At 42.7% G+C, this 22,495-nt stretch overlaps 1 protein-coding gene across 1 annotated transcript; it reads right to left on the bottom strand.

Moving 5' to 3' along the window:
* Positions 1-333: 333 nt before the first annotated feature.
* LRRN1 (leucine rich repeat neuronal 1) lies at positions 334-21,498 on the bottom strand. The gene is made up of 2 exons (XM_051627855.1): positions 21,444-21,498; positions 334-7,617 (listed from the first exon to the last, which is right to left on the bottom strand). The coding sequence occupies exon 2, from the start codon at positions 7,382-7,384 to the stop codon at positions 5,234-5,236; it is 2,151 nt and encodes a 716-aa protein (XP_051483815.1). The 5' UTR covers positions 7,385-7,617; positions 21,444-21,498; the 3' UTR covers positions 334-5,233.
* Between the last annotated feature and the right edge of the window lie 997 nt (positions 21,499-22,495).

The raw sequence follows: 22,495 nt of genomic DNA, 5'->3' as shown, positions 1-22,495 counted from the left end.
TACCTTACTAGCAAGAAGAACAGTCTTTTGTTGCTTTCATACCAGTAGAAAAAAAACAAGAGGGTCATAATGTGCTCATGAATAAGGGCAAAGAGAGAACTGGAGCAGAGACATGGGAAGACATTTAGGGTTTTTTTTTGCTAAGTGGAAGGAAAAGTTCTGTGCATTAGCAGTAAATGGGGAGGCACAGGATGGAAAAGAAACAAAATGCTGCTGCTGGAACTGCATCCTTGATCTGGCTCTTACTGACAGTCAACAGCAATTGAGGGCTCTGAAGGGAAATGGCTGAAAGAAAAAGAGGGTAAGAATTAGGTGAAGGGAGAAGGTTGGCAGGGAAACAGGTAGCTGCAAAGTTAAATACACATTTGAAGTCCTTTAGTGTAATCTCACAAGGTGTCACAATGACCAAGGCTGTAAGGATTTGCCCTTGACTGGCAGAAGGGTGGGCAGCAGGATGAGACCAGGGAAAGGCTGAATACAGAGCAAATGTACAGGGGTGTGGGTGGATAACAGTTCTCAAACATAAAAAATTGCAGTAGTTGGAAAGAGCAGAAAAGGAGATTACAAGATTTGACAGTTCAGGGGAAACAAACCACTTGTGTATGACACTGCTGAGAAATGCTATCCAGGGGGCTTGGTAGCAGTAGTCTCTTTTTTTTTGCAGGGACACAGTGTCAAGTGTTTTAACAAGGGCCACGTGTAACAGCGTTTGGTATCTCCAACTCAGGCACTCTGGCTTTTCCTGAAGAAGTTTGATGGCAGCACCTTCACCTTGCCCTTCGGTTGGGGGTTCTGTCGCTGTGGGCGCTGGGGCTGCAGCACTTGTGCTGTGGGCATGGGAAGCATGAGAAGGCAGATCCCGGTTGCAGCAGATTCATGGCGTTGCTTTCAGTGGTGGGTGGTGGAACAGGATCACAGTGTAATGAACAGCTACTCCTATTGTGTTGGGTGGCTTGTGAAACAGCTCCTCCAGCACCTGTCCCAGGTGCCTGTGTGCTTTTCCACCATGACTCACACTGTGTGTGTGTCCATCGTGAGGCTTTGCAGGGTGCTGCAATGATTAGACACCCCAGGTGAACTGTTCTGTTCCCATACAGGTTGCATTGGCTGTGGTGATGCTGCAATAGCCCTCAGCTGCTTATCCCACTCAGTTTCAGGAATTTCCATTGCGGTGGTTTGTCCACAGTCTTGGTTTCAAGATTGCCAGCACAAAGCAAAAAGAGTTGCCTAATGTGAACTCCTTTTATCACTTACATCCCAGCTTGTCAGTGGCAACAGGTCAAGTCGATGCACTTCTCACTGGCTTTCAGATTTGCTGACCTATTTCCAGTTTTAACCCATTTATGAAACCAGTGGTCCAACTATTGGTCTTTTCATAACCTTCTTTTAGTAACTGAGTACATATTCATGAGGCAGGGTGGGAGGGCAGATCAAAGCTCTATGAAAGTATCTGTGTTTGTGCACTTTATTCCAAGACCATATCCAGTGGGAGTCTTGGCTCATGGCTGCAAACACCCTCTCTGTCCAGGATATTGTGATTTAGGTGAGGAAATGAAGTGGATTTAGCTGGAGTACCACATACCACACTTGAGTGAGCTATTTACTCTTCAGGGGACTGAAATATTTTATTCTTGGGCAACCAAGTGGAAGTAACACTGTGGAAGGCTAGTTGGGTATGAAATGCATACCCTACCACAGCATTTCTAAACTGTTAGCCAAATGAAAGATAATGATGTTTTTCCCCATACTGTTTGCAAAGTGGCCAGTCTCAGTCTCTGCTTCTGAGCAAACTGGGGGTGTTTTTCTGTCCTCAGTGGATAGTAGATACAGATACATTTTGAAGGCAATTAGGTAGAGTATTTTTATTTTTGCTCACAATAAACTGCAAGCAGAAAATTGCTAGCACAAGGGTGAAGGTTATTTACTCAGATTATATGCCACATGTGATTAATCTGTTACCTGCTTTTTTTCTTAGCAAAATTTTAAATTTCCAGGGGGTCTGTACAGAATTCTAAGGTGTCAAATTACAAGGCTGAAACCATTGATTGCTGAGGGCTGTGTGTGCAGAATATACCCCGTTAATGAGGTGCTTCTTGCTGCACAGCTGCTCTCAGGTAAGCTGAGACTCTCTGCCCAAGTCTCCCAGCAACATCAGCTTTCCTGAAATCCTGCAAATCAGCACATCCTGGAGAGGTGTATGGCTGTCATAAGGCCATTTTCTCCTGCTGTTCTGTAACAGCATTGCTCTGAAAAGATGATAAATGAAATAAAACTGCCAAATAGGCCTGCAGGGAACAAAAGGCCTCTTATTTCCCCAGTGGAAAGGAAAATGTTGAACATTGTTTTACTTCCTGTACCCCCCCAGCCTCTCTAGGCAATTGCTGGTTGAAGTGTTGATTGCTGCTCAGTCCTGCTCCTTGGCCACGCATCCCTGCCACCTTCCTTTGTGCCCGTCATTCTGTTTCTGAAACTACCTGAACTGCAGGATAGCCAGGTGTGAGCAAACCCGGCCACACACACACACACACACAGAGAGTTCTGGGTGTGCTCTGTCTCCACCAGCAGGGACTGGTCAATATGAGCACGTTCAGAAGGCAGAGAGATCTTAATGTTGCGTGTAGTCAAGGATGGGAGGTGGGGACAAGGAGCAGGAAGAGCAGGATCTCTCTTTTGGAGGGCAGCCCCAAGCTTGATTAGCTTATGGTGATTGGTGGGCCCAAAGTGGTCTATGCCATAGGTTTGGCAGGATGCTCAGGTAAAGCACTGTGGGCTTTTTGTGATCTTTGTTACTGAGTATTTATGGTATAGCTGTACAAGTGCTGCAGGAAGCTGAGGAGATGATTGGAGAAGGGGGCTTGCTCTGCACCGTCTGACACATGTTCAATTAATTATTTTCTAAAGACAATTTTATGATGTAACATAAGTTGGAAGCCATAATTTTGCTGTCATTTTTTTCCTCACTGTGTCCTTTTCTCCGGAAAAAGTAGAGTGAATCCTCACAGCAACAGGGGTCTCAGTTTGAATTCATCATGCCTGCTGTAATAACAGAGGCAGTTCTAAGGTTAGACAAGATGATAATTATTGCTCTGAAGCTTTTCTGGAGAAGGCAAGAGGAAATTTTCCATTAACATTAGAAACAAATACAGGAGCAGGTGATGAATAAATGCTTCCACCATGCTACTTCTCCATGATCAAAAAACATTTGCCTAATCCCAACATCTAACTGTCACATAATTCAAAATGGATGAGACCTCACAAACATATAAAAGATTGCATACAGCAGCATAAGTACTTGATTTAAATGCATCATTAATACCTTCACTCAGCTCCACGTTGAAGTGCAAGATCAACACGACATGTATCCAAGAGACGTACTGAAGTTTTTGCACCAAAGCAGCTTATTAGTGAAACTGTGCAGGCAACTTTTTCATTTTGAGACAGCCGGCTGAAGGGGAAAACTAAGCTTGAAGCTATTTGTAAATTTTGGGAGGGGTCTTTGATATATTTGAGAAGCTACTGAGTTAAAAAACAGCAAGCCAGCTCAAACCCAGGCACATCAATTATTTTAACAATTAACTTTTACTTACCAACAATGTATCTGGTATGTAAAAACATGTAAAAAGTCATACATTAATACTGGTCATAAAGTGTAAAAAATCTGTGCTTGCTGATTAGGTACCTGTTGTAACTGCAACCACATTCTTCCCCAGAAACCCACCCTGCATGGGCCTCCTGTGCAGCCCCTGGGAGAGCTGCCATGGATTCAGAAAAGACACTGTACAAAGCTTCTGTGGGTTCAACTGCAAATTAGGCATTTATGTTAGTCCCAGTGCACACATGGAAACACCACTTTTTGAATTTTCACACTTCTGACTTATTCAGTAAAATACTTAAGAGTACTGGTATTTTTAAGCCTGTAAAAAATACAGCTCAGTATTGGACCCAAAGTTATTACTGTCCTGTTAGTTTTTGCTATCTTAATTTCTGCTTTTGAAGGAATATTAATCCAATTCTCCCCCCCCTTTTTTTTTTTTAATTATATGCCAGGATTCAAGAGTTTTATTTTAGTCTGGTAGCACTGAGCTGGGTTTTTTTTGTCCTACCTGATCATAATGACAGCTAAATGTCAGCGTCGTTTGTATCTTAGCTCAAAATATAAACAGAAACGTATACAAAAAGGCAGATGTTTTGTTACACACTTGGTAAACTATTTCTGTTGTTTACCTTATGCCAAACAGTTTTGATTCTGCATGTGACTTACAGTCAAAAAGCTGTACCCATACATTTTTGTGACTAAATTATTTTCAGTATTTTGCATCTAGTGCAGAGAAAACACTGCTATTAAAATAAATGTTGTTTTTTTTTTTTAAAAAGGAACTTTTTTTGAAACATAATCCCATTGAGAAAAAAACACAATATTTGTATATAACATTTTGGATATATTTTATGTCAAAACATGATCACCAGTCAAACTAGTGATATCTAAACCAAATACACTATTGTGACTTCTAAAATAAAAAAATCAGAACGAAACTAAATCACCACCTGTTGGTGACTTAAACACAACAAAACTCTAGTATGCTTTGAAGGTGTCTACTAAATATAATAAAAAGAATAAGAGAGCAATTAACATTTAGTCTGTTACATTAAAAAACTGCCTGTTAGCTTTACCTAAGCCTTCTCAACTACTACAAAAATAAACAGGAAAAGGAAAACTCATCATTCCAAGTCAAAAACATTCAAATCAGTTGATACAACATTACAGTACAGTCAACTAACATCATTCCAGGTCTCCTTTCCTCAGTACGAGTCCTCAGACCAGCGTTACAAACCTAGTTCAATGCAGTCTCAAAACTGTGTGTGAGCTGTGTGAGATCCTGCGCTCTGCTGATGGCTTCAGGAGGATGGGGTGGTGCTACTTTTGAACCCCAGGGGAACCCCAGCCTCTCATTCATTGGATTCAGCACTGTAGTTAGAACAGCATTAAGTTTAGCACGGTAACTAAAAAAAAAAGGAAAAGAAAAAGAAGAATTGGAAGCTAGGTGAAGCTGCCATGTGTGTCCAACAATTGCGATACGCTATACTAAAAAATTCTGAAATATCCACCTGTCCTCGCTGCTCTGCCACAAACTAGCAAAGTCAAAAATACAAAAGTCTTCAACTTCTCGTTTTTGCAGAATAAAGCAAAAAAGTCTTTGTGCTCCTTACTACCAGAAGCAAAATATCCTCTGAGTTACCACATGTAATAGCTTCTGGATGTGTCGACTTGGGTTGGCTTGGTCTCTGCAGAACCATCCTTGTCTTTTTCACTGTCACCTTCCCAGAGATTAATAAGGGGAGGGTAGAGCTCATTGAGTGGGATCGAAGAGGTCTTTTGCATATATTTTTTCAATGAGTGGTGGTAGTTTTTTCTCTTAAATCGTTTTGCAATATAAACAGAAATGGAGGCCAGGCTGATGACAGCAAACATGGATCCCATTACTGCTGCAAGGGCTGTGCTGGTTTCTTGGTCTGAAATATCTAGAGCAAAAGCTGCATTTTTTGTTGTAACATTAACACAGGACTTCTGTGTTTGCAGATGGATACTTGACACCGTGAGACACACCTCGTAGTCTGTAGATGGCTGTAAATGTGTGAGGTTATATTCATGTACATCGACCGGGACCCGGGCAGTGTATGTAATGTGGGGGTTGTCAATCTTCATGGTGGCTGATGACCATTTTAAATTGGAAGTCATAACGTTGGCATTAACTTTCCAAGAAACCAAGATGGAATGGGATTCAGCTTGCTTAACGTAGATTTTCAGGACCTGGGTACCATCCAGAAGCGTTCCGTTCACCCGGAGAGTAGCAATCCTTGTGTCAGCCCCTTCTGCGTTTTGAGCAACACAGGTGTAGCTCCCCGAGTCTTCAACCTGGATGTTAGAGATTTCCAAGGTGCCTTCACTGCTCAGCTTGTATTTGTCAGACAGACTTTCAACAGTTACTTTATTGCCCAGAGGAGTGACCCAGTAAATTTCTGGCTCGGGTTCTGCCATGGCCCGACAATCTAAAAACACTGTCATGCCAACGTCCAGGTTTAAGTGATTTGGAAAGGTCTCACGGGAGATAATTGGAAGACACTGTTCATTTGAATCCTGTATTAACACTTCCTTCACCTGCTGTCCTCTGTACTCTGGAGGCATAGCACAAAACATAGAGAGAGGCTCCATGAAACGGATATTGGTTTTGTTTGAGTTGATCCAGTGAATGACGCAGTCGCACCTGAGGGGGTTACTGTGGATGCTGATCTCACGCAGGTTTGGAAGGGATTCCACTGTCTTTTGGTAGACTGCATTCAAGGCATTGTTGTTCAGCATCAAGCTCTCCAGGGCAGGAACGTTGCGAAATGCCAAACGATGTATGTAAGACAGCTTTGGATTGTTGGTGGCTTCAAGCTTTGTAAGTTCAGGCAGGTTGTCCAGCGCGTACCTATCAACAGAAACGAGTTCTCCCATATTATTGATTCCAAGCTCCTTCAATCTGAGCATGTTTTTAAAATCACCTTCTTGAATTTTATGAATTGGATTTTTGTTGAGATCCAGGAATTTTAAATTTGGAACTTTCTCAAGTGCAAGCTGAGGAACTTTTACCAACTTGTTGTCATAGAAGGAAAGACTTTCAAGGCTATCCAAGCCTACTAAGGCATTGCCAGGAATGTCTGTGAGATACATACCTGCCAAAACTAGACTCCTTAAATTTGAGAGTGGTTTGAAATTCATATCTAGTATTCCAATCACTGGGTTTTCTCCAATCATGAGAATCTCTAAGTTAGGAGTAGAATCAAACCACCGGCTGTCAATAACCTTTAATTTGTTGGAGTTGAGATGCAATCTTAAAAGATTCTTCAGGCCAGAGAATGCATTTGCAGATATGCTGCTGATCTGGTTGTGATTTATATATAGCTCCTGAAGATTGCAAAGGTCTTGCAAGCAGTAGTCAGTCATCTCTGTTATCTGGTTTTCCTCCAGGTGCAAAGTAGTAAGTTGAGTGAGGTTTGAGAGCCCCACATCTTTGATACTTGTGAAGTTATTTTGTGAAAAATCCAATTCTGTTAAATTAAAGAGCTGTTGGAGTTCGTCTGTGGTCTTTGCAATGTTGTTGCTTTGTAAGAGAAGGACTTGAGTGTCACCAGAAAGATTGCTGGGGATTTTTGTTAATCGAAGGTCATTGCAGTCAACTGTTGTGGCTTCCCTGTACGTTGACTGTGGTGTAAACCATGGCCTGATTTCACATACACAAAGCTGTGGACATTCATTACTCTGTATGGAAGACTCAGTTAATGAATTCATTAACAATTCTAGCACCAACTGGCAGACAGTTAGAACAACTCTAACCTTCGCCATGCTGGTCAGCTACTGAGTTCAGTTCCCGCAGCCCCTTAAGATAAGAACAGACTGAGAGGGTAACTTGTTACCAGGCAGAAAAGGTAAAGCTTAAAGTTTAAGGTGAAAGGCTTGAACATCCAGAAGATGAAAGATGATTTTCTGAGTTTAGAGAAGACAAGAAATGGTCTGAAGAATCTCAGCTACTCCTCTGTATTCCAGAATCTTCTGCAAATCAGTGTCTGAAGATGTTCCTGAAAACAGATTAGGGTATATGTTATGTTCATCTCATATACAGTTCATATATTACCACATTTTTCCATCCTATAAAGAAAAAAGTATTAAAAAATAATTATTTAACATTCATCTCAGAGAAATCCTGATCTGGTACAGTCAAGCTCTGTAGGGTTCAGAACTCTTTTACTGGGTATTTACATAAGAAAACTCTCTGACATTTCCCAAGTAATTGCAACAATCTATGCAATCACCTGAACAGCAAACTTTCAGATGCCTTTCAGTTTTACTGTGCAATATTTGTTTGAGTGGCTTGAGAAATGCTGAAGATGGAGGGTATGCTTGTAGGTGCAGCTCCATCTCAGACAGAGCTGTCCCTGAGGCTTGGATTTCAGGTGCAAGGAGTTAAGATGTTGGGGTTTAAGTTTCAAGCTAAATGCACACAAACTTTGCCAGAATTCATCCAAATTAATCAAATCAGTTCCAGATAACAGATTTAATCCAGCTTAGCACCAAACAATACCAGTAAGTTTGATTAAATGAATGTACTGTCCTTATTTTAGCTGTTTGTACTGCATTGTGTACCATGTGTGAATTGTTTACCATGATTCTATGTGACTGTAAACCACACAGTTTTTATCTTTTTAGCGTGAAGTTGTTCATGCAAGAGTATGTTTAAATCAACCCAATGGTGTTAGAGGTGACAGGAATGCCATTAATACAACACTTTTACTTCAAAATCTGATCAGCATATTAAATAATGAAATGAGAGTATTTTATTTGAGATTATGATATAATGCTGTAAGTAGAACACACCAAACTAGCAGTTTTATTTTGGCATGCTGTTGTTCTGTGGTGGTGTTTTGGGGGAAGGGGAATGTTAGCCAGAAACCACTTGATCCTGTTGAGTTAGATTTTCTCTCTGGGAGCTGAGCCTTGGATGAAAGCTGAGGAGACTGTGCTGGAGGTGGATAAGCCAGATGTAGAACAAACATTCCTTCTCAAATAACTTCCAACTGATGGAAGAATTGAATAAGACATTAACTGCATTAAAAAATAAAATATCTTAATGGCACCATAACAGCAAGGAATATATGAACAGAGTGTTGAGGAGGCTGGCAGGAACTGAGTTAGCCTGACTGTAATGGATGCTTCTCTCAATAACAATCCATCTGTAGCTGACCCAAACTAGACAGTTATAGGAATCCTGATAACATCCAAAGTATAATTGATTTAATTAATGATTTTTCAAATGATAGCATTTGCCAGTTAATAATGCAGGCAGTGACTTCCCCCAGTAGCAGTGTCAGACAGGTACTGGAGATGCTCTGAGCTGCTGTTCCTAGGCACAGGGAGATGTCCTTGGTCCACCTCTGCAGCCTTGGCTCTGTGAGACATGGAAAGGGGCAGCACCAGTGGGGACAGTAGCAAGCCAGGTAGCACTGCAGGAGGCAATATTGCTCCTAACATTCATGCTTTCACAGTCTGTCCTGTATATATAAATATATAGAGGAAGAAGTCCATGCCTGAGAACGCTGCGGGCCCTACTGATGTTTTAGCACTGATTTAGCTCTGATGTGGCTATACCAATCATGTACTACTTTAAAAATGAAACTGCCTGAAAAAGGCTTCAAAGCCTTCTTTAAAATATGTCAGAGCACATCTAGATTTTGAAAAAAAATTAACTCGATCCTCCCTTTGTTGAATATTTATATCCTCTTACTTGCACATTCCATTTATTGTTCCTCCTTGGTAAGAAGGCATTTCTGGTTTTATTGAATAGAGTTCTGGGTTTATGATCACTGTAGACATACGGTTTTACAAGTTACAAGTGACACTCTCTTTTCTCTAGCTATTTTCTACTGCAAATGGATTTAATTTTCTTTAACTGGAAAATGTTCTTTAGAAATGACCTGCACATTACTGTCTCCAATCTCCCCCGGACCAGGGCAGCTTGGATGAAGCTATGAAGGAAAATCCAGTGTAATCAAAAAGTAAATTCTGATCGGCTCCATGTGCCCAGTCCGGTTTAGTGCTGAGCTTAGGTGAACAGCAGCCCAGAGCCCCCAGCATGAGGGAAAAGCCAGGTCATGGACTTTTGCTTCAGCTGCTGCTTATGCTATAAAACCCCATCCATTGCTTGGATAAAAATTCAAGAGGCAGCTGTTAGCACTAACAAAGGGAACCACAGGTTTTTGTGTATCTACACAGCAGTGGCTGCTTTTGTTCCACCGTTACATCCATCTAGGATGTGCCCGACCACGGCAGCTCTCACGTTGGTGAGAAGCAGCTGCCAGCTCTCTGCCTCTACTCAGCTTCCCTTAAACAGTAGGAGGGTATTATACCTTCTTTCAGGAAATACTGAGGTGGTAAAGGATAGCTTTTAGTGTTCTCTGCCTTCCCCTTAATTTATTAAATCCATATTTTCCAGTGTACCAAACCACTGCTGTTGACTTGTTACCAACAGAAATAATGGTTAATTTTATGGGAGAAATATGGAGAGAATGATTTTATGAGAGGCTGAATAAATGCATTTTCCACAGCATCTCTCAGTACCCAGTGCATTGGGAAACCACATTTCTGCCAGGAAGCAAACCCACAGCAGCTGGCTGGGACATCAACTTGTTCATGGTCCTTGTGGGCAGCAAATGTGAGCAGCATTCCTGTGTTTCCCACCCTGGAAACAGGGGGGAGGTTTGAGTAAGGCTTCTCTTTCCTCCTGGATTGCAAAAACTGTTTAATGATGAGAATTATTTGGCCCAAGAAATCATAATGGGGGAATATTTGGTTCTGGAGCAGAAGATACTTCATTTCAGCATTCCCACGGGGTGGAATGAGGTGTGCTCTGGCAGCCATAGCCTTGCTGGTGGCTGGTAAGAGCTTGTGTAGTTATTCAGGTGATCCAAAGAAAAAGTACCTTTAAGTCCATACTGCAGTAAGAGGAGACTATGAAGGGACAATTGTGAAATAAACTGTTCATAAAAAGTGTTCATACTTAACTTGCTAACTAGAAAAAACAGATGTTAAACATTTTTTCTCAGCAATAGGGAGACAAAGTGTTGTCACTTCCATGACAACTGCATGAGGGGTCACTATTAAGAATTTGCTGAAAAAAGGAACAATATGGTTTGCACAAGAACATTTCTGTGTCTGCTTTGAAACAGCCACCACAGAAAATCTTCCCTCTCCACAGTGGAGTGGTTCATTCTTGCAGAATTTCTTTTATACTGCAGGTAGCATTAGCGCAGATTTGGGTTGGCAGCCATATATACTGAATGTGCCTAGGTAACAGTTTGAGGGATCAGATACAGGAAGAAAATTACCTCAGGCTAAGACAAGCAATTTATTTTGCACTTGCTGTGAGCCAGCAGCACATACTGATCTGCAGTACCTCCCCAGCTCTCCACAGAAACATTTCCATGTCTCCAGCCCAAGTGCTGGAGTTAGTCTCTTGGAAAATTGTCTGTTGTGCTAATGTTCTGCTAATGACTCGTGCAGCTTGCTTGTTTCCCCATCATCATCGTTTGTGAAGCTGCTGCCATATAAACACCCTCCCTCATCAGTCAGTTTGGGAAAACTCATCCTGGGCTGCTGGATTCAGGTGGGTCTTGAGGAAAATGCACCTCAGGCAGCTCAGCACCTCTGGGATCTGGAGCACACTGACTTGACTGAGTGGTAGTGCCAAGGCACAAAAACTGGTGCAGCTCCAGCTGGAACAGGGTGATCGAGAAAACTCAATTTAGTCTGAGATCAATAAAAAGTGTTACTTCACCATCAGGGAAAGTAAGAGCCTGTTTAGATGGGGTACACTGAAAGGGGTTGGGCTTGGTTGGTGTGGCAAAGATCTTGCCTGAAGAACTGCTGACACTGGAAGCAACACTGGAGATGAAGTGGCCTGTAACGAGCTTGATGATCTTAGTGGTCTTTTCCAGCCTTCATGATTCTATACCATGCCTAGCTTTGAGCTTCAGCAGGGCCTTTGCAGTTCTAAAGCCACCCATTTGCTTAGAGAAAAATGCAGTTTTTGATGCCTCGTTACAGGCGAACCTCTGCCAGAGCTTTAGGAGAGAGAGGCATCCAGGTACTGCTGCCTGGGAGATGTAGCTACACCCACCAAATCACACAAGTAAAATCAGGGCTCACTCCACTCATGAGCATCAGTGGCCTTGCACGTCCTACAGAAGGAGGCTGGACCTGGACTTTTGAGTTTAACAACCAGGATATTTACAGCTAACCCATGGAATGGGCTCCTTTCCCAGGAATCGTATCTACAAGTGCAACCCTGTCTATTTGGAAAAATATTGAGGATTCATGCCTGAGAGTATGCCTTTTATGTTGGGGTTTTAAAGTCTCCAATGTCATCAGGAAATTCGCTGTTTACAAGCCTGAATTGTGTAAAATACAGAAGAGCCAAGCTGCAAATGATGCGAGTCAGTTGAAAGCACATACCCAAATCTGCAAGTGGGAGCTTGTTATTAACAGCCAATAGAAAAAGAAGAGCCTGCAGGACATATAATAACGGTATAAAGCTTCAAAACACATCCTCAGAGATTTATAACATTTAAGGTTTGGGGTTTCTTCCCCCTGCAAATAATGCCTACTTTTTCTTCTTGTCTGTACACACATTTCATCAAAATAAAGTCAGTGTTTAATTTTAGGGAAAGCTCTGGTGAGAAGGCAATTTGCTGTATTTCAAGACAACCTTAGCATGCTTTATCTGTTTTCTTTTGAAAAATACTACTCTTATCTCTACAGAAGAAATGTGAAGAGCATCTGATTCATAATGCCTGCACTGCAGAAGCAGCATTTAAATCTTTAAAATTTGTAATTTATTGGAGTTTATTCTTAAGACTTGCATCAGATACAATGTTTTTCATAAAAATATTGAAGTAAATTTGCAGGAGAGAGAAAAATTCATTCATACACTGATCTTGAGCACAAAGGGCTAGATACCACAAATATATTGATAGCCTGTCAACTCAACCATGGAATTGCAACCCAGCTTCTGTCATCTGTTTTAAAATCTCTTGCAAGATTAACAAGTCATTCTAGAAACACCAGGAATAAGAAGTGCTTTCCAAACTGTGAGTTGTCAAATTATATATAGTCTGTTTTTCTTTAGGAATGAAAAAACTCATAAAACCATTTAAAAGCTTGAAAATCTGAAAGGCAAGATATGTTCATACAGTAGTAATATTCCTATATTGGAAACTCAACTTACTATCTATTTTCTTACTATGTTTCTTTTCATAAAATGGATAAATCTTGGGAAAATCTGGACTGTTCTTTTATTGCTCATGAATAGAGGTTTCCTGTCCTGCTACACAGTGCCTGCCTCTGTTCATAAGCCATAGTGGTAAAAGCATTTCTCATTCACTGGAGGAGAATCCTGTCTGTCATTATTATCTTCATTCCACATAATTACCAGATAAAATTATTTGACTAGATGAGCTTTCCTGACAGCCAACCAAATAACTTCCACTGTCAGGTTAAAAGCCATTTTCATGAGACCTTCCTTGCAGCTCTTCCCTCTGCTTGGAGAGGCAGGACCACGACCTGCGGCTGATGGAGGACAAACCACTGGGGAAATGCTTTCATTTCCACCTGCTTATGCTGCAATGCATTCATAGGTTTCTGTATATTTTAAATGCAAAGGAGAATTTAAACCTAATTGGTTTTAGCTTGTACAGTGTCTAAAATTTACGGAGCATAACTAATTTTGGAAAACCTGCTCTAACTATTTTTGTACTCGGTGTCCCTGCTGACTGAAGAATGAAAGAGGACCAAGACTAGAGAAACCTTGCTTCATCTTCTACTCATTTAAAGAACAGAAATGGAATGCAGTCTTGGCATAATTTGGATCTCAGAACCACATGGAAAGATCTGAACATCTTGTTACCCACAGGAGCACGTACCTCTGGAGGATTTCATACTAGAAGAACTCAGAGAGTCTCTGCTTCTTACTGTTTATCAAAATTAGTTCAGTTCAAATCAAAATAATAATTAAAAAAAGATAAATAGCTCTAAAAGAGGGACAAGGCCATTAAAAGACAGGGTTGGATTTGGGAGCAGAATTTGTGTTTTGTTTTGGGTTTTTTTTGCTACTTTGAGAAAAAAAAAGGCAGCTTGACTAGTGGAAGTAAAGTGTTAATGATGAAATAAGGAGCACATGAGAAATACTTTTACCCATGAGAAACATGGATGCCAGAACTCCACAGGATTTTCATGAGGCAAAAGAGAATCCTCTTCCTCTCTTTTTGCTGACTGGCTTTCTGGCAGTGTGATTATTTAGCTTCCTACACAGTTCTAGATCAAAACTCTCATTTTATGAGTCAGTCAGGATCCCCCACAGTTGGGAAAGACCCTGGTGTGTAACTAGTTGTTACTACCATAAAGGATGCCAAAAAATCCTGTGCTAAACATGGTAGCTAATAAATAAAAACTGAAATGAGTCAGTATCTATCTCAGTATGTATTCATAAAATCACACAATAATGCTGGCTGTAGGAAGTGCATAAGACTTAGTATTTAAAAATTACATGTACGTGTCTGAGCAGACCTGTATGCAATAAGCCAGCCAGTGAGAGCTTCAGGCAGTTATCTTCAAGCAAGAAAAAGAAAGTTCTTTTTCTAGTCCATGTTGCTCTCTACTTGGATAATTCTGCTTCCTTTCGCTGTACTATGTGTTTAGTTTTCAGTTATTAGTGGTTAAGTATTAAACTGTATGCTCCTGTACATCTTTATCTGCTCAGTGTATACACGTCGCGTGCTTACACAGACTGCATCCCTTCGAATGGAACAGGCTTTTATTGGGGTTTTTTCCAAGGATTTATATAGTTGCAAGATCAAATTCTCCATTTCTGAGCTACAGTTACATACAAATGTTAAGAAAACCATATATGGAATTGACTGGTACGGAGTCACTGTTCTTTCAAGACTGTGAACACACCAATAACAAAATAAATGGATTTATCATGGGATGTGCCGAGAGATCTAATATAAAGGCTATTAGCACCAAGGCAAAGATTTGGAACTCAACCAAGTGGAGATAGGATAGAAGTAATTCCTTTAAATGGCCACAAATTTGGTTTTGGTACTGCTCTGAACTCAGGCTTTCCTCTGATCTCAGAAAAAAGCTTTTGTCTCTGCAGGTAGATAGCTGTGTTACACCACCCTCCCCTGTCCCTTCCCACCAGTCTTCCCGCACTTTTGAATCTGCTTCTACCTGAAGCGTTCTCTTGTTTCAGAAGACCTTTTTTCTTTCACAACTGATAACCCAACATACCATTAGACTGTGTTGAGAAAACACGTTTCATGGAGTGTACGTTTCCCATCATTATTTCATTCCAAAATTGTTCAAGTAGTGTTGCTGGGAGGGCAGAGCAGGTCACCAGCCATGTCATCAGGAAAGGAAGGCTCAGTCAGCTAAGAGTGGCAAAAATGTTCATAGCCTGATTTTAGTTATTTCTCTCAAGTTATCACCTGATTTTGGGAATAACTTTGTTTCATACAGAAAACAGATCACAGTCTTTGAGAAGTTCATGAGATGAAGAGAACTTACATCATATTCAATGTATTTGTATGTTTAAGAATAGACCAATAAATTGTTCCTTTAGCTTTAGTTCTCAGTCTTGTCATCGCAAAGTCAGCAGTTTTTCCAAAGTTGGGTTTATTTCATAAGTGCTTGCAAAATATAGAGGTACTAAAATTGCTGCCTACTGCAGAAAACATAGAAGTTATTTCTCTCAAAATTTTGAGTTGCTTTATAGATAAAGTCTTTACCTAATTAAGGTGATTCTTTCAGGCACAGTCATGTTCAATTTGTATATGCTACACTGGTTTCACTTAAAGGGGGCAGAAAGATACAGGAAAACATATTTTTGAATCTATCAAGAGCACTTATCTAGCTTTACTCAGTGCCTTTTACTAGAATTAATTAATTTTAAAGACCTGTTTTAAAGCAGATGTTTAATTTTTGTTCCAACTAGCTCATTTAACTATTGTTCATCTATGGGTAAAATAAGTTATTTTTGCAATGCATTTACAAGCCACTGCAGTGCCTATTATGAGTGGTGGATCTCTGTAACTATCAATATTTACTCTATTTCTGTTAAGACTGATGGATCATTTGTAATTTAAAAATTTAGCAAGGCAAATCACCAACTCATCTGCACCCTAGTAATTATATGCAGCCCATTAGCAAGGTATGCAATGCACTTACTAGGTATTTTTAGACTTACTTAATCAGATGAATCATATGACACATGAAATAACAGAAAATTTAGGTTTCATTATATCAATGATAAACATCTTTAAATTACAAAAAGACAATCCAAGCTTTGACTGATATTTTGTAAAAACCAAAACACTACTCTATCCAGTGTTGGGACGTCCAATAATTCCCTCCAAATAACTTTGATATGTTTCTTAGTAGTTACTTTGGTTCTTCACCTTGTTGCTGACTAACCCCTGAAGACTATAGAAGACCTGAGCTTGGTCCAAATGGACCAAGTCTTTAGGATTGTTGGCAAATGTGGGAGCTTTGGCTGCCTGGGAGCAGAGCTGCCCCACGGTGCACGTCCAGGGTTGGGGGGACCTGGCAGTGCCCACTGGCCTAGTGAGGAGTTATAGTGAATCCAGTTTTATGTGAGGACAAACTCCAAAGATTGCAATTTGCTTAATGACTTAAGTTACATTGAGTGTACAAAAGTAGTGATATCTGATATATCAATCTGCGAGATGGAGGAGAAAGACAGGGAACTGGAACAGGCCTTACTCTTCTCCAAACTGTTACTGATATCTTTACAACCTGACTCTGATAAAATAAGGACTAGTGACCTCTGGTGAAATGCTCTAGAGAAGGGGACAGAGATGGAGACCTGGGTTAATTGCATTGTCAGTGCTGGAGTTTCTCCAGGTTTGAAAGGTATTTACTGAACACAGGGGAATCCACTTTTGGTCTCAGCCTTAACCTTGAAATGTCTTTGGTACTGAAGATGCGTGTATGAAACCAGCAGCTGCCCAGCCCCACAGAGCCCAGCACTGCTCCTGGGGTCACCAGAGATACCTTGGGGGTCTTGGCTTCTAAAAGCAGTTGGGATTCCTGCTCTAATCAAAGCTGAAAGATCCATAAATTGCTGGATTCACCAGAGTTTGTTAAATTAAATACCTGGAAATGGGATGCTGACAATCTCTAGATTTCTCAATAAACCCCGTTAAGTAATCTTTGCCTCCAGGGTTAAATGGTCTGCTGCAGTTTGCCAAGTGGCTGGGGAAATACTGTCCTGTGTTACCATGAGGACTAAAGGGTGGCACCTTAGATGAGAGAGTTTATGTAGCGAGACCACTGGACCAAATAAAATAAGGGAAAGAGCTGTTTCTCTACAGCACTTTTATAACTTCTCTGCATTCTTGATACAGCCTTTTGTTAAATATTTCAGACTGCTACTTACAGTTGCTTTGCCCTGTCTTTTTTTAGGTTAAAAAGAAAAAAAAAAAAAAAGGAAGAAAAAAAAGCAGTAGGTAGCTATTCCATCTCAAATACTTGATCTTTAGAAACTGTGCTCCAGGTAAAAACCTAGACCTGTTCTTTTGATAATTCAGCTGGCTGGGAAGTCAATAGAACACTGGCTTATGTAATGAAAACAAGATCTTATGAATTAGAAGGTGAAGTTGTAAAAATATTTTGCAGTAGGATTAAAAAAAATATACTAATTTTATTCCCACTGATGCCAAAGGCTTCTGTCTTCAACAGGAGGAGAATGAGGCCAATCCAAAATAGCCCAATCCAGTATTTTCTTCTTTCAGTGCAATATGTAGAAAGATGAAAGATGACATCTAAACCACACAAAAAAATTTGACTGAAGGTGCAGGGCTTTGAGCAGCCATGAACAAGAGGACACGGTTGAGAAGGACTTCAGTCTGGGTACCTCTTATACCTTTGTGTTCTGTTCCTGACCTTATGAAGTTGGTTAGTGGAGGACTTAATTACTCAGCTACAGGAATAGAATGAGACTGGAAAAATCATTGACTAACTCGAGCACATCCTTGGTAGACTATTCCTTATCAAAGCATTCCTTTGATTTCTCTTTGCAGAATTTAAGCACTCTGAGTCTTACAGAAACACCAGGTTTTGCTTGGTTTATGACATACAGACAAAATCAGTTCCCAAGTCATGATTTTCTTTCCTGTTGTCTCTCTTTCCTCATAGTACCCACTCACAGTGGGTACATGTTAATTGTAGAGACAAAACCAAGTACAGTTTTCAGTGTACTGTCCTGAATTTGTGCAGCTGCTCCTGCAGAGCAGAGTGGTGGGGGCTGGTCCTTTCCTGCTGCTGCTCCCCAGGAACCCGACAGGCAACACCAGCCTGTGAAACAACCAGGAGAAACCTCCTGCAACTCCAAAGTTGTGTTTGTGTAGACCTTGCTATGGCACAAGTTATTTTTAAGAAAGCTGTGGTTTGTATTTGCCATGATTTTTTTGCCTGCTAATTACTTCACTGCTCCTGACTGGAGCCTGAAATTTACGATTCCTGGGAGCATCGTGCATCTCCCAGGATGGCATTTCCAGCTGGGAGGAGATGTAAAAATCAGCTGTCGTGAGGCTGAAATGCAGGTTCCCTCTCAATTAGCATTATATAAACAGATAGGAGGAGAAAAGGATTTATGTGCTTCCAAAAACTTTACATAAGATTTTCTTCAGTTCTGTGTCTACAAAATGTCTGCCAGGAAAAAATCTGGAGCTTGGCAGGATGAAGCCTCACACGTGTATTGTTCGTGTAACTATGGTAACCTACAAATGCCACCAGTGTTTCCATTTCATACACAAATGAGGGGACAGCTGTGGAGACCACATGTCTGCCAATGGCATAATATATGTGAACTAGGATGGCTTGGTCAGAAAATTACAACTCATTTATATTAATCAGGGCTTCAAAGAACAGTCCCCTCCATAGTTACAAAGGGCACAGGAAAAGAACATTATTTTTATTTCTGAAAATGTTTGGCTCTTCAGTAAACATTTTCAGCCTCATGCTACTTTGCTGGCTGAAAAAAAAAAAAAAAAAAAAAAAAATAATGCTGTAAACAACCAGTGCTCTTCTCTAAGTGTTACTTAACTTTTTTTTATTTGGTTTTGTCTATCTCTGATGCTGAGTCCTAGTCTGAGCCTGACAAAAAGCCCGACCTGGGACCAGGCACGCTCTAAGGCATCTGCCTGGGGAAGCAGCAGTTTCAAAGTGGCAGAAATAAAGTAGCACAGAGCTCTAACTCACCCGCCAAAGTGAAATGACCTTTTTTTTACTCATTGATACCATTCACAGAAATAAAAGCTTCAAAACAATTAATGCAAGAAATAATAATAATAATACATTAAAAAAAATAATTGTTTAAACGAACCTAGAGTTTATATCACCCCTAACAACAACAAAAATTATTTTGTAGGCTCAATAATGCAAATAAGTTACCTTTTCAGCAAATACTAAACTCTGCAAGCTGCAGCACCAGTAATACTTGAGTGGGGTTATGATTCATCCAAGGTGCTTTCAGTGTCCCTACAATAAAACAATCAGGAGCTGGGAGCTGCCGCCTGCCTTGGCAGCAGCAGCCTGCTGACAGACGAATGCAGCAGGAATACAGCATGCCCATTAGCAAAAGTTTTCCCCGACTTCTGCAGTGCCACGATACTGTATCGAGGTAAAACAAAAGGCTGCAGCAGTGCCCCGGCGTGGGCTGCCACCGTGCTGCACGTCCCACCCCCTTGCTGCTACAGACATAGCAAGTTATAGATCTATCTATCTATCTATTTCCTCAAATACCAAGGGCTGCTCGGTGTTTATTTATGATATGACGACAAAAGCTTTAACAACACTTTTTAAATGACCACATTTTCTCCCCAAACTGGAATCAGATGCACATCTGACTGGTTTTAAACTCAGGCTCGCTGGCCCCACGGGTGTCTGAGCCCTGCTACACCAGCCTGGACACAAGTTTGGTTTTGCAGCCTAAGTTTGGAGGCACTCAGCATTGTTCATGTCAATTACAAAATGTCTTTCACAGTTGAAGTTTTTTATCCTTTTACAATCTCTACAACTTGATACAAAACAAAAAAATTTCCTTTAATAATCAGTGATATTATCCTAGGTAAATGGAAAATACAGTTATCACAGTAACTGGTCTCTTACAGTCGAAAATTCCTACTAGGATATATCATGTTATAGGGACCACATAAAATTTTATCCAGATAACTTTTTAACTGTCAAGGCAAAAGTTGCACTTGAGCTCTGCAGGTTTCACTCCCCTGGGGCTCTGGTGTGACACACTGCTGGATGTGGGACAGGGAGGGTGGCCTGGCCAAGGTGAGGAGCTCACAGTCTGATCGGACCGACAAATCCTGTCCTCCTCACTCCTCGGTCACCTGGAAAGCTGTGTGTGTTGGGTTCTCTCTCTTTCCCCGTGCCTTTTAAATTCATTAGAATTCCAAGGCACAAGACTTTGGGACATACTTTGGCAGGACCCTTCAGACAGCAGTCGGGGCTGATGTGACTTCGGGCATTTGAGCGTCTGTGAGATGCCCTTATGTACGTTTCAATTACTCCCCATAAAATGTTTATAGTCTTGTTTAGAAATGTCATGTTGGTTTCATAGGGATCCTTTAAGCTGTAGGGAAAGGACTTGAAGGTTCATAAACTACTTGTTATTGGAGAGATTCATTACTTGGGGACTATCATGCAGCTCCAGGACAAAACCAGAAGCATCCTGTGCCTGATCCCTCACATTTGGACAACACTATTTTCTACTCTGAGTTTTGATTCTGTTACTTTTCCTTCCCTCGCCTAGTGGGAAAAACGCACCGAAGCAGCACTAAGTAACTTAGGGAAAGATGGAAAATAGCAGGACAACATCTGCCGAGCTCCCCCGGGGAGGCAGAGCCGGTGGCACAATGCGAGCTCCCTCCTCTCCTCCTCCCGGGGGCTACGCAGGCGGGGGCAGCCCCGACAGAGGGGAGGGGAGCGGGGCCGCCCGCCCTTTGTCCCGCTCCCACCCCCTGCCCCGCGCTTCTCTGCGCAGCTTTTCGGTTCCCGAGCCTCCCAAAAGCCCAGCTCGGGATTCCCGCGGAGCGGCGAGCGGAGGCGGCCGCGCAGCATCTCCGCACACGCGGAGTTCTCGGCGCCCCGCAGTGACACCCGCATCGCTCTCCGAACAATACCCGCGGCCCTGAGCGGACGGTGGCGGAGCCGCGGGTCCCGGGCAGCCCCGCTCACACTGCGCCTTTTATGCCATTTTCTGAAGGGCTATTGTTAGCCTGAAGACTCCTTGTCTTTTCAAATTCCTCCGTGTGAATGGCTGAGGGCAGACATCTGCCGGGATACGCTCCCATTCGCATGCAAATGGGCGGTGGGGACGCCGGCAGCCCCCCCGCACCGCCCCGCTCCCCCGCGGGGACGCGGCCACCCCCGGGGCCACGCGGTCAGCAAAAAAAGCACCGATTAATCCCAAAACTACAGCGGGGGGAGGTGTGTGTGTGTGGGGGGAAAGCCGAGCGGCGAGAGAGGGGAAGGGCGATGCTGCAGCTCCCGCTGCTCCGCGGAGACAACCGCATCCACCGTCCCCCGGGGGTGAGGGGCGAAGCGGCCCCAACCTCCCCCCGGAGCGGTCCCGCTACGGTCCGAAACCCCCCCTTGGCACGGGAAACCTTCCTGCCCGCTGGAACTTCCCCGGCAGCGACCGGGGGGCACCGGCTCCCCCCGCCACCGCAAACTTTCCTCTCTCCCTCCCTCCCTCCTTGCCCCCCCGGAGCATCCCCGGGCCGCACCGGAGCTCCCCCAGCCCGGCTCAGGCACTTACCGGCGGCCGGGGGCTGGGGGCCGCGCACCCGCGGCTCTTCCCCGCGGCTGCGCGGGGGGCGGCACATCCGCTGCTGCTGTTCGAAAACGGGATGGGGGGCAGGACTCCTATTATCTTCTTCTTCTTCTTCCTCCCTCCTTTTCCTCCTTATCGTCTTCTTCCAGAAAAAACAGGGAAGCAGCAGGAGGATGCGGTGCCCGAAGCCCTCCCGCTCGCTCTGTGCCGCCGCCGGCGCGCACCTGGATAGGGGCCGGAGTCAGCTGACGGGCTGCGCTCCCATTGGCTGCCCCGCCCGCCGTGGGCGGGACCTGGAGACCCGCCCCGCCCTTCTCGCCCCGCCTCCCGTCCCGCCCCGCGGCGGGCGGGGCAGGTGGCGCTAATCGTCATTAGGCTTCAGAGTTAACAGCTGTTGGGAGAGGATTGACTCACAAATTCGTCCCTTCTAATGGTTATTGAAGGTTGTTTAGGAGCTCCAGAAGGTACAGTAGCAAAGTGCTGTGTGTCGGAGTGGCCTTGCAGGATTAAAGTGTTTGCTTTTCTGCCCTCTGTAGAGGGGAAAGCCTCCCTCTGTGGGGATATGTAGGGCAGCCTGATGGGAAATGTTTGTGGTGGGGACTTCTGTGTCCCAAGAGTGAATGCAGAGTGCTGCCAGCTGAGGTGTTTAGAAACAGGGGAAATATTCTGGTAGGTAAGTAAAGTACCATTACTTGCTGAAATTCAAATTGTGTCTCCTCTATGGCTGCTTGGATAAGAGATTGATGAATTAGGTAGGAAAAAAACCACAGGCTATTACTTCAACCTTAAGAGTCATTTGAGCCTGAAATCCAAGGATTTAAAGCTGTTTGTGTAAGCCCTTGGATATGTGCAGCTTCCCATTCACTCCTGATTTTCTGTCTTGTCTCTTTCTTTAGTTATCTTAGCCTTGAATTATTGACTTGCACATTTCCCTGCACTGTCTTGTCCTGACGCTGGTCTTCACCTGCTGTGCTTGGAGGGATTTTCACAGGCAGAGCTCAAAGCCTCCAGTGCTGCCCTCAGGGGCTTCCCTGGGG

This window comes from Apus apus, chromosome 9 (assembly GCF_020740795.1).
Source record: "Apus apus isolate bApuApu2 chromosome 9, bApuApu2.pri.cur, whole genome shotgun sequence".
Classification (NCBI taxonomy): Eukaryota; Metazoa; Chordata; class Aves; order Apodiformes; family Apodidae; genus Apus; species Apus apus.
The sequence above is the reverse complement of the archived record's forward strand: the minus strand, read 5'-3'. Positions and strand labels throughout refer to the sequence as shown.